Raw genomic sequence first — 18,030 nt, 5'->3', positions numbered from 1 at the left:
AATTTTTAAAACTAATATAAAAAATGAAATTCATAATTGTTTCGAATATTTACTAACATAAGATGTTTGAGAAAGAAATTGAGATGTAGCTAGAATCTATAAATATTAGTTATTTGGATTATGTCCCATGAATATAGTCTAACAGTGGAAAAAACATGACTGAATGGGTTATTAAATTTATGAAGATGATACGGGTTTAACCAGTACGAACAATTTTGTTATAAACACAAATAAAGAATAAACTAATCTTGTGCGAATATCAAGAATGATAATGAAATTGCCAATATTATCTTTTATGCGTTTGTGTAACAAGTATATACTAATATTAGAGCAGCACTCTCTCCTTTAAAAAAAAAAAAATAGAATATAAATAAATTAAATAATATAATATAAATTAAAATAATGCGATATTGAATTCAACATTTTTCCATAAATATGTTGTGTGTAGTAACCACAATATAATAATATTAATCAGAATTACAATTTATACATATAGAAACGATTAACAACTTCGCCAATGAAAAATTGACTAAAAAAGAAATAAAGTCATACGGTAATTCATGAAATAATATACTGCGAATGATTTTAATGCAAATAAAATTTACAATTATTAAGCCATTAATTAGATCATACTATCAATCTTATTATAAATTTTTAAGTCAAAATAAGTCAAGATCCAAATTTTTCTATATTCCTAAAAAATGCTGGACATATCAAATTATTTTTCGAGCTCAAGAGTTGCTATTGTATACGATAAAAGCAGTAACAAAAATCATACTAGAACTTAAAATCTCATAATTTGTGAATCAAATTTGATAATTTGTGGTTTAAAAACTACCATATTTCATGATTTAAGATGTTCTATTTTACTATTATGACATTCGAAGTAAATTCTTTGATGATAAACTAGGAAGTGCTATAATTAACAGAACTTGATTAAAAAATAAACATGTCCAAATAAAAGTATCTGAAAATATTTTCTTAGAAATAATAAATATAATGTAAATTGTAACAAAGCAAAATTGATATAAAAATACTTAATTGATCGTATCAGTCGAGGGTAACGTAATATAATTATATACATAAGCAACCTTTGTTCAAAAATAGCGTTTTCACAGAAGAAAGGACTATCGTTTATCAGTATAGAAGTATGTATAATAACCATGGTTCCGCGAATGAAAACTGAGTGTTTTCGACCAGTTAATAAGGTACTCGTGAGCTGAATAAACTTTGAAGGTAAACAAATTTTTAAATTTAATTAAAGATCTAATAAGTAATATCGATTTTTCGGGAATTTTATTTTTATTTATTTATTTCAGAGATATTAATAATTTAATAATAATATTCAAAAGCAATTAAATGTACATTTTATTACACCTTATCGTAATCTACGTCATAAATTATATTTAAAAATCATACAATGCCTAGTAGACTTAATCGTTATACGTAAACTAATAAAATAATTCTGCAGTAGTGTTTCTTAATATTATGGGTGCAAAATTAATTATTAAATAATTAAGAACCAATGTGAGAATAAATATGCCAAGAGAAAAGTATGTCAAACTATAGTTTTTATTGATATTTCGAATATTATTAAAAATATGTAACTAATGTAATAATATCTTAACTCTTTTTGCAAATGCACTTGATGCAAATGTAGTAAAATATGCAATGTTAAATCATTCGTTGTCATATTTTGATTCTAATTGAATAGATCTTTTGAACACATAATAAATGACTTCGTAATTACTATATACATATATAGTTTAGTTATATGACATCGTCCTAATGCTACTTAAAAAATTAAGGCATATAATAAATATGCACGCCAATAAAAAGAAATATCAAGACAGAATAACGTTTACATTTCTAGATTAAATATATGTATTTTTGAAATAAAAATACTTATTTGCAAAAATATTACCGGAATTGAATCCTTGTACTTTGTGATTAGTAACTTAAAAGAAACTCTATATAACTTAAATAAAATTACAAATGTTGATAGATTAAAAAACATTTAAGAATAATACTATAGAGTAATTTTATTTTATTAAACAATATTAGCTTAAAATAAAGTGTTCATATTCTTACTTTAAATTGAAAATCGATTACGATTTAAAAATAAAAATAAAATACTTACCTCTTTTTCCATAAAGTACGGCTAGATTGTTCAAAGTAGCTGCAACTGCTGGATGATTTTCACCAAGAGTTTTTTCTCTTATTGCCAAAGCGTCATTTAATAAATTTGCAGCTTCCTTGTATTTATTTTGATCTCTGTAAACTAATGCAAGGATGTTAAGCATCGTTGCAACATCTGGATGATCATGTCCGGATGTTTTTTCAAGATCCTCGAGAGCTTGTTTGCAAAGTGGCACGGCCACCTCATATCGACCTTGACTTGCATATTGTATCACCAGGTTATGGAGGGTACGCAAACGTGCCGGAATTTCATAACCAGCCGTTACTTGATGAGCAAATTGTGAAGGTGGTGTTGGCGACATAGCTACAAATATTTAACAATCATCCTTACACTAGAATTATTTATTATTATGCGCAATAGTGTCAATATGAATGCTTATGGATGAATGTTAAAAACCATTTTTTATTATAAAGAAGAGCGTATTCCATTTTTTTTTCAATTTAATTAAAAAATGTTTATCCGACGTACAAAAATTTTGTTAATCATATTTCTTTACTTTATCTACACCGTAAATTTCATTGATTATATTTAGATTTTACCTAAATAATTGTGTACATAGACTTATTTGTTATTAATTTAAGTAAGTAATAAACTGGTAAATTATTTTTAATATAAAATTTTTTATACGTCAAATATTTAAATCAAAATTTGATTAAAATCATATTTTATTTTATTATATAATTATAAATTATTATTTAAAAATTAAGTTCGGAAACCAACTTGCAAAAGAAAAATCGTTAAAAAATGTATTCCTATGTACATGTTTATATGCATTACAGATGAAAACAGGTAATATCTTAAGTTATTTTCATCAAGGTAAATTCATAAATTAAAATTCTGAAATATAATTCTTATATTTAAAAATAATGATATCTTGGAAACTGATGTAAGATTGATGAATTATTTGAACAATTGTTAAAAGTTATTTATTCATTTTCAAGTGTAAGTCATTCATTACAAAATTACAGACTATTTTTTTCTTAAATATTTAATTAATGATTGTTTTATTAAATGTTTATAAATGCTTACATTATGATGTTACTAAGTAATAAAAACTATGACGCTATTAGCATAAAATGTACACATATTTTTAACGAAACTAACGTTTCTGAATATTGCAGGTTTTTAATAATACCATATCATTTAAAAGACACTAAATCATAAATGAAGTCATGATTACATACACTTACTGTTTCTTTCCTCGGTATCATCATCAGGGAAAAGATCAACGACTGGATCATCTTTCGGTCGATCTTTAGCGTTTTCTTCATCAGCCGGTGGATCAGGATCATATTGTCTCATACTGGCCATAAATTCTAAATGACTTCTCTCTTCTTCAAGTTGTGCCACCTATCGATACATTGTATGAAATTAATTTTAATGTACTATACTATTATATACTATGAAAATAATAAGAATAATAAATGAAAATGCTTAACTTTATTCGATAAGGAAGAAAAATATTTAATTATTAAATAGAAAAATTATTGTTTATTAATAAATAAATTCTTTAAATAATAATAATTGATTATCGAATAATCAAATTTTATTGGAAATTATTTTATTTATATCAATATTAATTAATGATTGAAATTAATAGACTCTAATGTTATTATATAAAAATATTTACCGGATTTCATTTATTAAAAGAAAGTTTTTAATCATAAATCCAAAAGCTCTATTATGTAAAGATATATTAATAGTGTCATTAATATAATTAGGTTAATATATTGTCGAAGAAAAAACGGTTTAATAATTAAATAAAAGTAAGAATTACCGCTTGTTCGCTAGCTTGTAATTTTTGTTGAGTTCCGGCAAGTTCATCTCTGAGCCAGGCGTTTTCTTGACACAGCCTCCTCACTTGTGTTCTTAGTTTTTGCTTTTCGGCTTCAACCATTTGCAAGTGACTAGCCAGTGCTAGCATGACTTGTGCCTCACCCATCCCGAGCTCAATCATTTCGATGTTCTTGGAGATAAGATTAGCCTTATCACGGGCAGTCGGTGCTTCCTGAGATTGCAAGCCATTTAATAAGCCGGTGTGTTCGACGCGTAAAGCCTCTAGACCCTGTGCAACTGTACGTGCACCCGCTGTAATTTCTTCTTGTGTCATGGCTGTCATTCTACCAATATGCTCTATCTTTTTACTGAAATAAATTACAGTTTACAGATTTATAGTTATAATTAGACAAGTTATTATTTTAATTATATAATTTCCTAAACATATTAAGTTAAAATTAATTCATTATTGAAGAAAGCGTGTTTAATAGAATAACCATGTAATTTTTTATTGTAATTTTAAGAACTTTTTATTAGTTTAAGATATTTTTACTATATATTACATTAATTTATATTAATGATATTAATAATATATTTTTATTAATTGTTATAATATTAAATAAAAATATTATTTATTTTAATTTGCTTTTCTCTTGATTACATATTTACATCATTTATAATAAAAAAATATAAGATTTCTAAGCATGAAGATAGTGGAATGTCTATTGTTTATAAATAATAATAATAAGTTTTATTTATACTGACTTTTAATTATTAATAAATAAATAATTGAATATTACTATGAGAGTATAAAATTAAAATTAGATTAATATTAAAAATATTTAGATTGTATTTATAAGGTGATTTTTGCTGTAAGATATATCACAACACTACTCCATGTAACATTTGTAAAATGAAGATAAATTCTAACTTTTAACAGAAAGAAATTCATGTTAATTGTTCATCCTTTGCATAAATAAAGTGCCACCACTGAAGTTATGTTTTTATAATTTTTTATATAAAAATGAAAATAAATCGGGAATATAAAAGTAAGAGAAAGATTTAAATGCAAACAATATATACCAATGAAATTCACATATTTGTGACAAAAATTAATTGAAACCCAAACTTACCCCATGTCAGAGATGTGATAGGTTAAACCTTTGACTTGCAACCGAAAATGTCTTTTGAAAGTCAATAAAATCGGACATGCGTAAATACATCCCGCAAAATTTCGGTGAATAATACGAGAAAATTAATTTTAACATACACATAAATATTAAATTATATACATATAAATATAACGCAAATATAAATATTAAATAATAAGTAAAAAATTACTTTTTTATAGTTTGGAAATTAAACAGCTCATAAGAAGAGTGACAAAAGTTTATACTATTACATTTATGGTTGATTCCCAAAGTGCTTTTGATTTATTTTTTAAAACACTAAGTCTGCGCGATTAAGATAAATACTTTACATTTATTTTTATTATGAGATTATAATTCTTTTAATATTAACAAGCACAATTAAAGTAATGATTACTAGAATAATAAAATTAATATAAATCATTATTTAAACTAAAAAATAATATTTTTAAAACCTTATTTCATATTTACACCATCATTTCAACTGACATAAGTAAATATTCAAAATGTAAAATTTTTTTTAATGACTTGAAAATCTATTTAAAGGAAAATTATATACACTTGAAGCTTGTAATAAAATTTATAACCAAATAGTTATTTATCATATTTTTTTATTTAGTATCTATAATACGTGAAAAATAATGAAAATATTTTTCAAAAAAATTGAATATACAGATTTATAGATGCAACTTTTATAAATCAAAATTTATGAATTGAAAAAAAATAGTATTTTAAATAATTATTTTAAATAGAAAATTTATTCTTTATTTAAAGTTTTAAATATTTGTTTTCTCCAAATATTTTCTAATTAAAGTTATTAATTGTTTTAAAGGTAAAATAAATTATTTCTAGTTGAGAAAACATGAATTTTTTATTCACATATTATCTTTTGCTTTTTCATATTTCGATTTTGAATGAATAATATTTTTAAAAATAAGTGATGTAAAAATTATATTTTGTACAAATATTTTAAGCAACAATCTCTCTTGAGTAATACTTATATACTTTAAAAATTAATACATCATAATGAGTATCATTTCAGTATATTGAATTGAATTAAAAATTTTGTACTATGAAACATATATATATATTGTAAATAAAATAATTATATTCTACAATACGTATAATTAAATCAATGTCTAAGCAACTTAAACAATAAAATTTCATAGCTTAGCTAATTTATAGATTGAATATTACGAATGGATGGGGGTAGTGTTTAGTTTTATGTATTATTTCAGTATATATATTTATTTACATATATTAAATAACATAATAAATTTTTACAATAATTTTGTGTGTTAAAGGGCTAGTCTGTGTAAGAATTTAATTAAAAACAATTTATCCGATTTTTATAAAAATTTGTATATAATTTATACTTCTCAATTTCACTGAAGTCAAGAAATTAATTTTGTTACCAAATTTTACTACTTAAGGATTTGACCAATTTCGATAGTTGTTAATGTAAATTACCAATAATAAAAACATTTTAAGACAAATAAAGCAAATAAATAGTTTTTATTAAAAATAAAAATTTCCAAATAATTGCTTCCATATATATAAAAAAGATATATATGTCTTTTTTTTTAATTTATAATAGTATATCTCGGTATTTGCATATATTAATTTGCCAATAGTTTACATAATTTGAAGTATTAATTTATATAAGTTTAGAAAAAACACCCAATAATGTAAGAGATGAAAATAAGCTTTAAATAATATCCACAAAAGGATTGTAATATAGCTTTGACAGAAATGAACTAAATATTATACATGGCATAATGCAGATATCCTTTTAAAAATAATGTAATTGTAAAAGTTGATACAATATTTTTGCAAAATTTTAATACAACAAAATAACACAGTATATGTTTATATACAATGTTTTTTATTTTCTGGTTTGTAATTTTTGTAATCAATAGCATTGTTTATAGTTTTATGTAAATTAATCTATATGCACATATTGATAAAATATTTACGTAACTTAAAATACCTAATGAATTATCACTTTTTAACTGCTACGTCAATGTCAATGCAATTGGTAATAAAAATAAATCATAGTTTATTATTAAAGAATTTTTACCAAAACCTTAAAAATGTAATTTGTGATTAATAAAAAGAGATAAATGTTATTTAAAATACATTAGTATTATGTATAATTAATAACATTTTTAAATTTGTTTATCTTCTAAATATTAAATAATTTAATATTTCAAAAGACAAATATAAATATCAATTGATAACTTCAATTTCGTTTGAAATAAAATTTAAAATAAAAATAAAAAAATAAGAAAAAAAATTAATAACATTAAATACTTCGATTTAAATGAATATTTTTTAAATAAAATATGCTAATACAAAAATATACCTTGGATGCTAGTGTTATTATAGACGCGTAGAAGTAAATTAATACAGAATATTTTAAAAAATACTATAAAAGAAATTAAAGAAATTAAATTTGTATGCGAATTATGACAGTAGTATTATTCAATCAGAGATTACAATGTATATTATTAATATATTAAGTCAATCATTTTGTTTTTGTTTACAGGTATTTTTGAAATTGCTGAAGTAATTCTACTATAAATAATTACATTTGTAAAAATTATACTATCTTTAATCTAATCAATCATATTAGTTTCTACAATTTAAAATAAACCATTAATTATAACAAAATAATTGTATAAAAATATAGAAATTTATATAATTTTAAAACATTATTTAAAATATTAATAAGACATTCTATGGAAAATAATAAATATCAGTAAAAATGATTTTAATAAAATTTATAGTAACTCTAGATATACTCTAGAAATATATAACTTTTCCTTGTTCAAGGATGTTTAATCAATATTTTAGATCAAGATTTTAATCAATATTATTTAAATATGAATTTAATATAAATATATTAATCGTATCACCAAAAACTAATTATAAGTTAGCATAAAGCAAAACTGTAATAGTATATATTATACTTCTAGAAATATTTTAAAACATTCTAAGTTAATATTTAAATAATACTTTTATTTTATAGTGATAGACTGTAATAGAGATTAAAATGTAATCGGGATTTGACTAACCTTTCCTCTCGACATGACTATCTTGTACAGGATTACTACGGATGGCTTATTTGGGAATATCAAATTGTAGAAAAATAATTACTGAGATCTAGAATCATGTTGTTGTTTCATTGTATGTATTTACAATAGAAATTTTCAATTTAATCTATATTTAATATTTACAGAATATTTTTCCATGTGCATACAAGTATGCATAAATTTTTATTTAAATTACATATACAAATACACAAATATTTAATTCTTGGATTATGTTGATAATAGAATATTATAGAATAAAACTATTAAACCGATTAATATTCAAGATATGTACAAAACTTATTGACTTGACGCTGATCTTTCTAAAAATTGTATTATCTAATTTTAATTAAATTTTGTAAATCGAAGGTAAATATAAAAATATTGTCGTTCTGCTACTAGATGGATCATAAGATAAGTAATAAGTTTATTACAAAAGCATATAGCAATGAAATAATAAAAAAGGTAAGATAATTTCAATATTCAACTAATTTTACAAATATATATAAACAGGCAAATTTAAATCGCATTTATGGACAGAGGTATTTCAAAGTAAGGCGATACAATTTATATTCGTTTAACTTTAAAAGCATTTAATTACATCAATCAAAAAATTTGCATTTTTTATTTCAATGAAATTGCAACCGCCATTGGAAATTTTAATTGCAAAAATCTTAGATTCATAAATTTAGTAATAACAAGTAAATAAATATAAGTAATATGAATCCATGATTCAAGAACATGCTGCAATGCCTAGAGATTCCACAAGCTGTATTGCATTGTAATTGAATTGAAAAAAATTAATTAAAATATAATTAAAATTGACAAAATAAGTAAAAAAAATAATAAATAATGGTAAATAAAAGTAAAAGAAAAAAACAGTTTAATTAAATTACACAAGTAACATATAATATACTGGAATATATGTAGCAAGCATTTGTACTATAATAAAAGAAGTTATATGTATAGTTCTTCAAACTATATAAACTTCATTCAATAAAAATAGATTCTTCCAGAATTGTAGGCTACTCATATTCTAATAAAACAATATTCATCCAATACATCCCTTAAGTAGATTATAAAAATTAATTTAAAATAGTTCTTTATTTCTGACATTTGTGTAATAAATATTTCGAGCAGCTATATTTAACTAGATAAAGGAGCAAAGAGATATTGCGATGCTATTGAAAAATTAAGATATTTAAGATTTAAAGTAAATTTAGTTTATTTTATTTACATTAGGTTTCAAATTAGATTATTGCATTAGATTTCGAATTAGATAATCAGATTAATAGCAAACAATAGATTTTTGTAATTTACTTTTGTTCCTAAAAAGAGCCATTAAACCATAAGAGCCATAGTTTAATATTACAAGGCTTCCTTTTTTACATGTCCTTTCATAAAAATAAATTTCAAATTTTCAAGAATATATTATCAATTTGTTTTGTTTCTAATTCCACCGAATAATCTTTATTTTCTCAACAATTAATATTATATCTTATATATAAAATATTAATAAAACACATATACGATATTTAATATATTAAATATTTATGTAATATACAGTAAACGTAGGACTTAATTTATTAAAATATTTTAGAATGTTCTAAATCGATATATGGGTTTTTTAAATTATATTTTATTTTATTATAATATGTGGGGTATATATTAAATTTAATCGTGATTTATTTTTAATTTTTTTTCCATTTTTATCGATGCAGTACAGCAGCTTACAGTTACTTATAACCAATAAATAATTTTCTATATTAAACGTTATAATAAAAACCGATGTAAACAATAATCTATGAGTTATCTAAAGACGAAATCTAAACTGCTTGTTTTTATTGGATGTATTTCACAAGCTTCATTTAAATATTAATTTTAACGAATGTAAAGTATTTATTTTATAATACAATTAGATAAATAACAAACCAGAATTTAATTTGAAATCCATGGTGTTTAATTTCTTAATTACAGATTTAAAGAAAACTGCAATTCAAATTTTGTTAAACCTGCACTAAATACATCATTTTTAGTCTTTAAAATAAGAACATAACACTATTATTCTACTTCGAAAAAAATGGAAAATTATTATTGTTTTTTTATTTTAAATTTATAGAAAATGTTTTTTATCTTTATTTTGAATTTTGAATGAAACGATGATATAAAAGCAATCAAACACGATTGTTAATAGATTAAATCAATTCATTAGAGTAATGTTATAGCGATTTTTATTGCAAGCGAAATTAATAATCATAAAGTATAAAATACTTTTACTAAAAAAAAAATACTTTGATTTGTACATATTAAATTCAGAAATAGTTTATTGCATAAATCAGTTACAGTATAGTAATATTGTAAATGATATAATACATTATCAATTACTGTTTAAATGCAAAAACCGAAACTTTTTATTAATCATAAAAAGTTTTACAATTACTTATTAACATGTTTTTAAATTTAATGAATTGATGTGTCATTATAATATGCATACAATAGGGATGATAAAAAATTGATATTAATGTATGCTTAAATATTGTTTAACAGATATTTCTTTTCATATAAAATCAATAAAAAAAAAATGTAATGAAAATTATAAAATAGAATTATTTATGACGCACATATTTTGACATGTACTATACGTAGACATAATTCTGTATACCAACATTCCTTCTTCAAAATTATAAAAAATCGAATAGTTGAATAAAATTTCGCCGCAAGAATAAGTATATTTTTATTTTAAACAATAAATTTTAAAATAATAAAAAATTATATATATATATATAAATTTTCATAATATACTTACATCCTGTAAGCATTCAGCGTTTTAGACATATCCGTTCTACCCATTGGTAAAATTTATCCCTTCTACACTTTTGTAACTAATCCAATTAAACTACAAGCGTCACTTTTGATTCACATATCCGACTTAGAAAATGTACAAATATAAAAGTGAAAAATACGTTGATAAATCACTCTTTTTTCCTTTGCTATCCTTCCTTCTTCACTTGGTCTTTCAATCCTATTGATATGATAAAAATGTAACTATATATATATATAGGCACAAACTTTTTTTAACAACTGTAAACTACTTCTATACCATGTTGACTTTTTATTTTGTTTTTATTCTGTACAGCTGCACTAGAATTTTATATTGTCTAACCTACATCGGCAGGGTCTTTATAATTTTTTATGGCAATGAACTAACGCGAGCGAGGTTATAATAACGACACTTTAAGTAAAAAAAAATAAATATATTTATATACATACTGTTACCGTGAATGTCTGTACTTAAGTACATAAATAAACGTAAGCAACAAAATACATGTATAAGTATATAAATATAAATTAGATGGTGATGGAGATAATTTATAATTAATATATATTAGATAAGTCACGATGCACATACCGCACCGTCTAGCGTTTGATGTACTGATGATATGACAAGGGCTGTTGGATATTCTTACCCCTCCAATTTACCATCGTCGCGCGCATTAAAAAAAGTTATATGGCGACTGCGCACACCTCGTATATTATATTTTATTAAAATATCTATTTGTATATAAATATAAACTGGATTTAATATTTATATTAAACAAACGTGATTTTAAAAAGGAATATATTTAAATTATAATTTACCATATCCAAACATTTTAGATTGACATTAAAAAATAATTAATTGTTTAATGTAAAACATAAAATATTAATTTAAAATAGAAACATTTCAATGAAGAAAATAAATCAGTAGAGCAGTGGATTTAATAAGATAAATTTGCTAAAATGTTACTTATGCAGGTTGAATTGCAAGTTATTATAATTTTATTTAGTTATAAATGAATAAGGATTTTATAAATTTAATTAAAATTTAAATCAGTTTCACAACACATATTTAATAAATTATAGAATTATTTTCAATACAATAAAATAATTATTCTATCGATCTATAACACTTTTGACATTATTAATCACAATGAATGATAGTCAAATCCATATATATGAATTAGATTTAAATAATTATATAAATAATTGTGTTAAAAATGATATATTGTATAATAAATTGTATCATATAAAATACAAATTTTTATATTGATATCACAAAATCATACATCTTTAAAATACTAAATCATAATGTATATTAGATAGAAAAATAATAATTTCCATAGATTATATTAGAACATAATGCAAGTAAAGGTAAAACAATTTAAACTACAAAATCATGTTCTAACACAAGTTTTATCAAACATCGAAATCTATATATTTCCATTATGTGGTAGTATTTCTTGTGAACGATGAAAAAACTAATATTAAAATTTTATTCTCTTTATGGCTAATGTGATGTATAATAAAAATAAAATTTTTACATTAACAATTATAAATATTTGTATGTATTCATTTTAAATAGATAATATTTACGGAATTATATCACCGTAATAGTAAAAAATATACAATTCAACCATTTTTGTTAAAAAATATATACGATTAATATGCTTTTTGAATAAAATTTATATATTTTTAGTGTTTTCAAAAAAAAAACATAGTTAAAGATAATATTTTATTTATAAACTTTTTAACGGGCGCTAAAATATTTATTAATTTGAAGTAAACATAAAGTTACAAATGTAATAATATAAAATATTATTAAAACTAATACAATTAATTGCAAATTTATTTGATTTTAAAAACTTTCAAACTGCAAAAATCCAATATTACACTGTAAAATTTTTTAAATTCCATTTTACAGCGTCTTTCAAATCTTTCAGGCAAATATGCACGGAGAATCGAACCTATATAATCAAACCCTAGTAAAATAATCAGGATAAATATGAATAATTGTTATATTAGAACATTTATATACATCAAAATTATTTGTAATTTTTATTTATTCGTACTTAATACTACTTATTTGCAGACAAATTACAGGAAATGTGATACTAATTTTTAAACGTGCATTTAAAGTGTAATAATTTATATAAAATTATTATATACAATGTTTCAATTTATATATATTTATTGAATATATATTTATCATAATACACTGTATATAATATTCAATAAGCCCATCGTCATAATGTTTTAAATAATGTACCGTTTAAATCAGTAATTTATTTATTTATTTTTAATATTATTAATAGTAGAAAGTAATATAAAATAATTAACTATTGCTGTTTGTAATCATTAGGAAAATAAAAGCTGAACTAATTCTATTCTTGTATAATACTTTTGATTGAGGTAATATTTAATTATTTAATTTATTAAAGTACTGTGGGTAACAAAAATGAACAAAACGAATAATTTTTTTTAGTTGAAAATTTGTTGATGACTTTGAAAGCATAATCTAATAGTCACTAACAAAAAAAAATTGAATTTTTGGTTACATATTCAAGTTTCTAAACTCATTTATAAGAATTGCAAATTAAAATATATTCTCACAATTCTTTGAATAAAAATCTGAAAAAGTGATTCAGGATCGCAATCTGAAATAATTAAAAAAAAAATTATATTTCCAATTGTAATATTAGTTAATATTGTATATCTATTTTCGAAATAATCTGTAATAATTAAATTAAATTAAGTAATATTACTTTAAATATAATAAAACCATTTAAATAATAACATAAAATAATAGTGTTTGGTAAATTGTTTAGCTAATAATACAGTAATATGGTATATTAAATAATATATTTTCTATATGTATATGAAAAACAAAACAGCCTCCACGAGAACATAAACATGCATACAAAAACAAGGAATTAAAGATGTGCTTAAAAAATAGTTACTAAAAACATCAATTTGGTGGATTTAAATCAAATAATAAAATTCGTAAATTGGAAATTTTATATAATATAATTTGACAAATTTAATTTTAATTTAAAATATTATTATATTGTATTTTTATTATTTTAAGAATAGTTTTTAAATAAAATTCAATTTAAAAAATAATCCAATTTGATGCGCTTAGAATAATTTTTAATTAATTAAAATTGATTTTAATATAAAAATTGATATATGAATTTATATCAATTTATTAAGTAAAATTAATATATGTTATAGATTGTATTTTAATTGATTTCGATTTTAAACTATAAATTTAGTATAATTACAGATTATAAAATGGTGGATTTCAATTATTTAAAATCCCTGCTTTATACATTTTAGAATATGTTTCAACTCATATTGCTATAGATAACTTTTTTCTAATTATAAAACTTAGATAAAAAGAAAAAATTTAAAAATATTATTTAATCTTTATTGTTTGTCCATGTTTCTTAAACAGTAGATAACTAACTTAAAAAATTGAAGAATAGTTATATTTTTTATAATAAATTTATGAAACTAATAATTTCATGGTTGATTTTAAATAAAAATTTTTTAAAATTATTATTAATAGCATACAATAATAATATAGTTTATACACAGTAATATAAAGTATTTGTAATTATATAGTTAAAATAATTATACAATTTAATAAGAAAATATCCTATACGAGTAAAATAACGTTTATGTGAAAATATGAAATATATTCATCAGTTATTCATTAGCGATAAATACTGTCTTTATCTTCAGTTAGCATAATACAATAGTATTACACTAACAACAATAAAAACATAAAATTCTTGATACCTGTTAGAACATATAGATAGTTAAATACAAAGTTCAAATAAAATATTAAATAGTTATTAGTGTCAACTGCATAAACTTGACACATACTGTACCAAATAGTATCAAATTTAACATAATTAGAAAAGAAATTAACTCTTTATAGAAAAATGAGCTGCTGCTTAAATTAACGCATGCAATAATAGACGAATCACTTAAAAATTACATCGATTTAAATAATTTTCTAATTAATAATTCAGTTATATTATTAATTTATTTTTCAACAAAATTTCTAATGAATTTCTAATTATGTATTTTCTAATTATTTATTTATAAGATTACAAATAAAAATTACTATTAATAATTACTGATTATCATTTTAAAAAATCATGAGTTGCATTTAAGAAAATGTTAAAAAATTTCAGTTTTTACAATCTTGTTTTACATTTTCCTTCTCTAAAAACAATTTAGATTAAAAGCTTAAATTTTGAGGAATTTATTATTAAACACAAAAATTAATTTTTGTTAATAAACTATTTTAATTAAAAATAGTTAATTCAATCTTTATATAAAGATTTGTATAAAATACCAAGTTACATAGTCCATTCTCATTTTAACATTTATAAACTTTCAGCTATTATAAATTTATTTCTCTATACATGCACGAATCAAATTAATCAATACTTATAAGAACAGATATTATACTTAGTTTAAAAAAATTCATAATCATTAAAATGTCTATATAAATATTATCGAAATGATAAGATAAATCAAATACGAAAGTTCCCTAAAATAAACATTTAGAATAATTGAAATTTAAAAATAATCAAACAATATGTTAAGCTGTACAAAAATACCTACAATACAGATCAGCAATGAATAATATAATTTTTGATAAAATTTTTTTTCTTGACATAATATATAAGTAATTTATAAAACATTTTTGGAGTACAAAAATATTATTTATTTTAATCTTATATATTTATTTATTTTAGTAATTAAAAGATTTTATTTTTACAACATTGAAGGTATTAATGATCAAAACTTTACAATATAGTTTAAATAAGACTTTACAGATATCTTATGAATTCTATCAAACAGAAATAATAAAAACAAAAAAAATAAATATTTTTTCACATTTTATTATCTATTTTATTAATCTATTTACTAAAACACGTTACTTAATTGACTAAATTGAGTGATAAGTTACACTTACGTCTAAAAAATATTGTACATTATTAAATAATTACTATAATGAATTATACTTGTATTTGTTTTAGCTTATGTATTTTTCATTTATTAAATAGCATACACAAGAAAATGACTATATTCTCAATCGTTAAATTTTAATTTGGATTAATAAAGTAAATGAAAAATGACAAATTATATAGTTGAAATACATAAATGAAGCATTTATAAGAATGTTAAAAATAAAATTTTAAGATGAAAATTGAAGAAAAAAATGTAAATAAGTAATATTAATAATAAAAACTTTAATAATAACATTTTTTTATCTAATATATTTTTAATTTAGATATTTAAGGTAATTAAAAATATATTCATATAAAATAATAGATTAAATAAAATTGTTCTTTCAAAATAAGTATTTAATAAAATTATAAAGTTTTATGTAATATATAATCTAAAAGAATTTTGATAATGTATTTTATTAAATAATGATCATAGAAACTAAAAATAATAATAATTATTAATAATACAAAAGGCCACCAAGTTAAGGATCATAGAAGCACAATAAAAAATCAAAATATTTTCACTTAAAGCTCGTGAATTACAACCAAAGAGTAAATAGTTTAATAACTATATAAATCACAATATAATTAAAATACTTATATAAATATATAGCTTATTAAAGAAATTGATACTTCCATAACTATTTTGCTGACAATTAAACTTAATATTTCTTCGTTTATCTACTTTAGTATATATGTATACTGTACAACCAGATATGTATATGCATTTGTATTTAATACACAGCTTCTTTATTCATAGTAGTACAACTACATACTTTGTTATATATATTTAATCTTATTATGGACATATATCAAGACCAATAAATTTTAAATAAAACACGCATGTTTATAAACAATAAATTAAAATAATAAAATTTCTAGTCACATCTATGAAATGTGGCTATAATTATCTTGATAATTAGATACCGTAAACTTAATTCAAACATACTATTTTAATTATACTTCTTTTCATTTTCTAGATACTTACAAAATTTATGAAATAAAAAAATTAAGTAAAAACTTACTTTTGAGAACAGTTAATATAAGAAAATCCTTCCATCCAAGTATCTGCTCTTTCAGTAACTCATTACACTTTAATCTACAAATAAAAATAAATATAGAAACTTAAAAACTAAATAAAAGCAAAATTTTTACTTATTTAAGATAATAAAATCAACCTAACCTCAAAAAAACTTTGAAACCTAATATATAATTGTCTACATGCAAGCTACCGTGCGCTTAATAATTAAATGATAAAAATTAAACAATGGAAAACAATAAAAAATTATTAACGTGAAAGCTAAGTTAAGTCTAATATTGCTTTACTCAATTTTATTTACTAATAAAATAAATACAATATTTGTAATATGTTTTTAAGTAAATGCAGAAAATCTTTGTTGTAAATACAAAGGCAATACAATATGCATCAAGAATAAATCAAATATTACATATTATGACGAAAAAAAATGATGACGTGAAATGTATTCAGTTTTAGGCAATTAAACAATGCTTATACTTGCTACCTTTCTTTTTCTATTTTCTAGTCTCTTACACTCTTTCTTCTTTCTTCCGCCGTTTTAATATACTTTATTTCATTGTCTTGATAACAGTAAAAAGTTGTACTTTTCCCTTACCCTTTTTATATACTGAAAGATACATCTACGTATAAAACCGTAATAATTACGAGTTTCAACTCAATAATTTATTTATTTTTAGTTTCATTAAAAATCCTAAGAAATAAAATAAAGAAAATATTAATCCTTTTATTAATAATGAAAATAAAGAAATACAAGATGAGATTAGTATAGGAAATACAAAATATAACTATTATAACAATAATGATATATCGATCAGTTAACCACACATGCGCAGAAAAAGTCTCACGTCATTGGTTGTCATAAAAGCTCAAAATAAATAAATTAAATATTGTAAAATTATAATAATTATTAAATATTCTTCTGATGCAT

General features: G+C 21.1%; 1 protein-coding gene across 12 annotated transcripts in view; it reads right to left on the bottom strand.

Moving 5' to 3' along the window:
- The window catches only part of Klc (kinesin light chain), a 29,868-nt gene extending 12,053 nt beyond the window's left edge, over positions 1 to 17,815 (bottom strand). The window contains exons 1-5 of one of the 12 annotated variants that reach the window (XM_011507057.1): positions 17,698 to 17,815; positions 17,089 to 17,162; positions 3,978 to 4,344; positions 3,385 to 3,550; positions 2,141 to 2,503 (exon numbers count right to left, since the gene is read on the bottom strand). In XM_011507057.1, the coding sequence (XP_011505359.1) occupies positions 2,141 to 2,503; positions 3,385 to 3,550; positions 3,978 to 4,344; positions 17,089 to 17,123 (931 nt within the window). In that variant the 5' untranslated portion in view covers positions 17,124 to 17,162; positions 17,698 to 17,815. Of the gene's footprint in view, positions 1 to 2,140; positions 2,504 to 3,384; positions 3,551 to 3,977; positions 4,345 to 5,109; positions 5,152 to 8,201; positions 8,284 to 11,022; positions 11,379 to 17,088; positions 17,163 to 17,511; positions 17,531 to 17,583; positions 17,625 to 17,697 lie in introns of those variants that run through there. The other 11 variants (XM_011507055.1, XM_011507056.1, XM_011507058.1 and 8 more) reach the window with 11 other exon arrangements.
- Between the last annotated feature and the right edge of the window lie 215 nt (positions 17,816 to 18,030).

This window comes from Ceratosolen solmsi, unplaced genomic scaffold (assembly GCF_000503995.2).
Source record: "Ceratosolen solmsi marchali unplaced genomic scaffold, CerSol_1.0 scaffold6, whole genome shotgun sequence".
NCBI lineage: Eukaryota > Metazoa > Arthropoda > Insecta > Hymenoptera > Agaonidae > Ceratosolen > Ceratosolen solmsi.
This window is presented reverse-complemented; position numbering and strand designations above follow the sequence as displayed.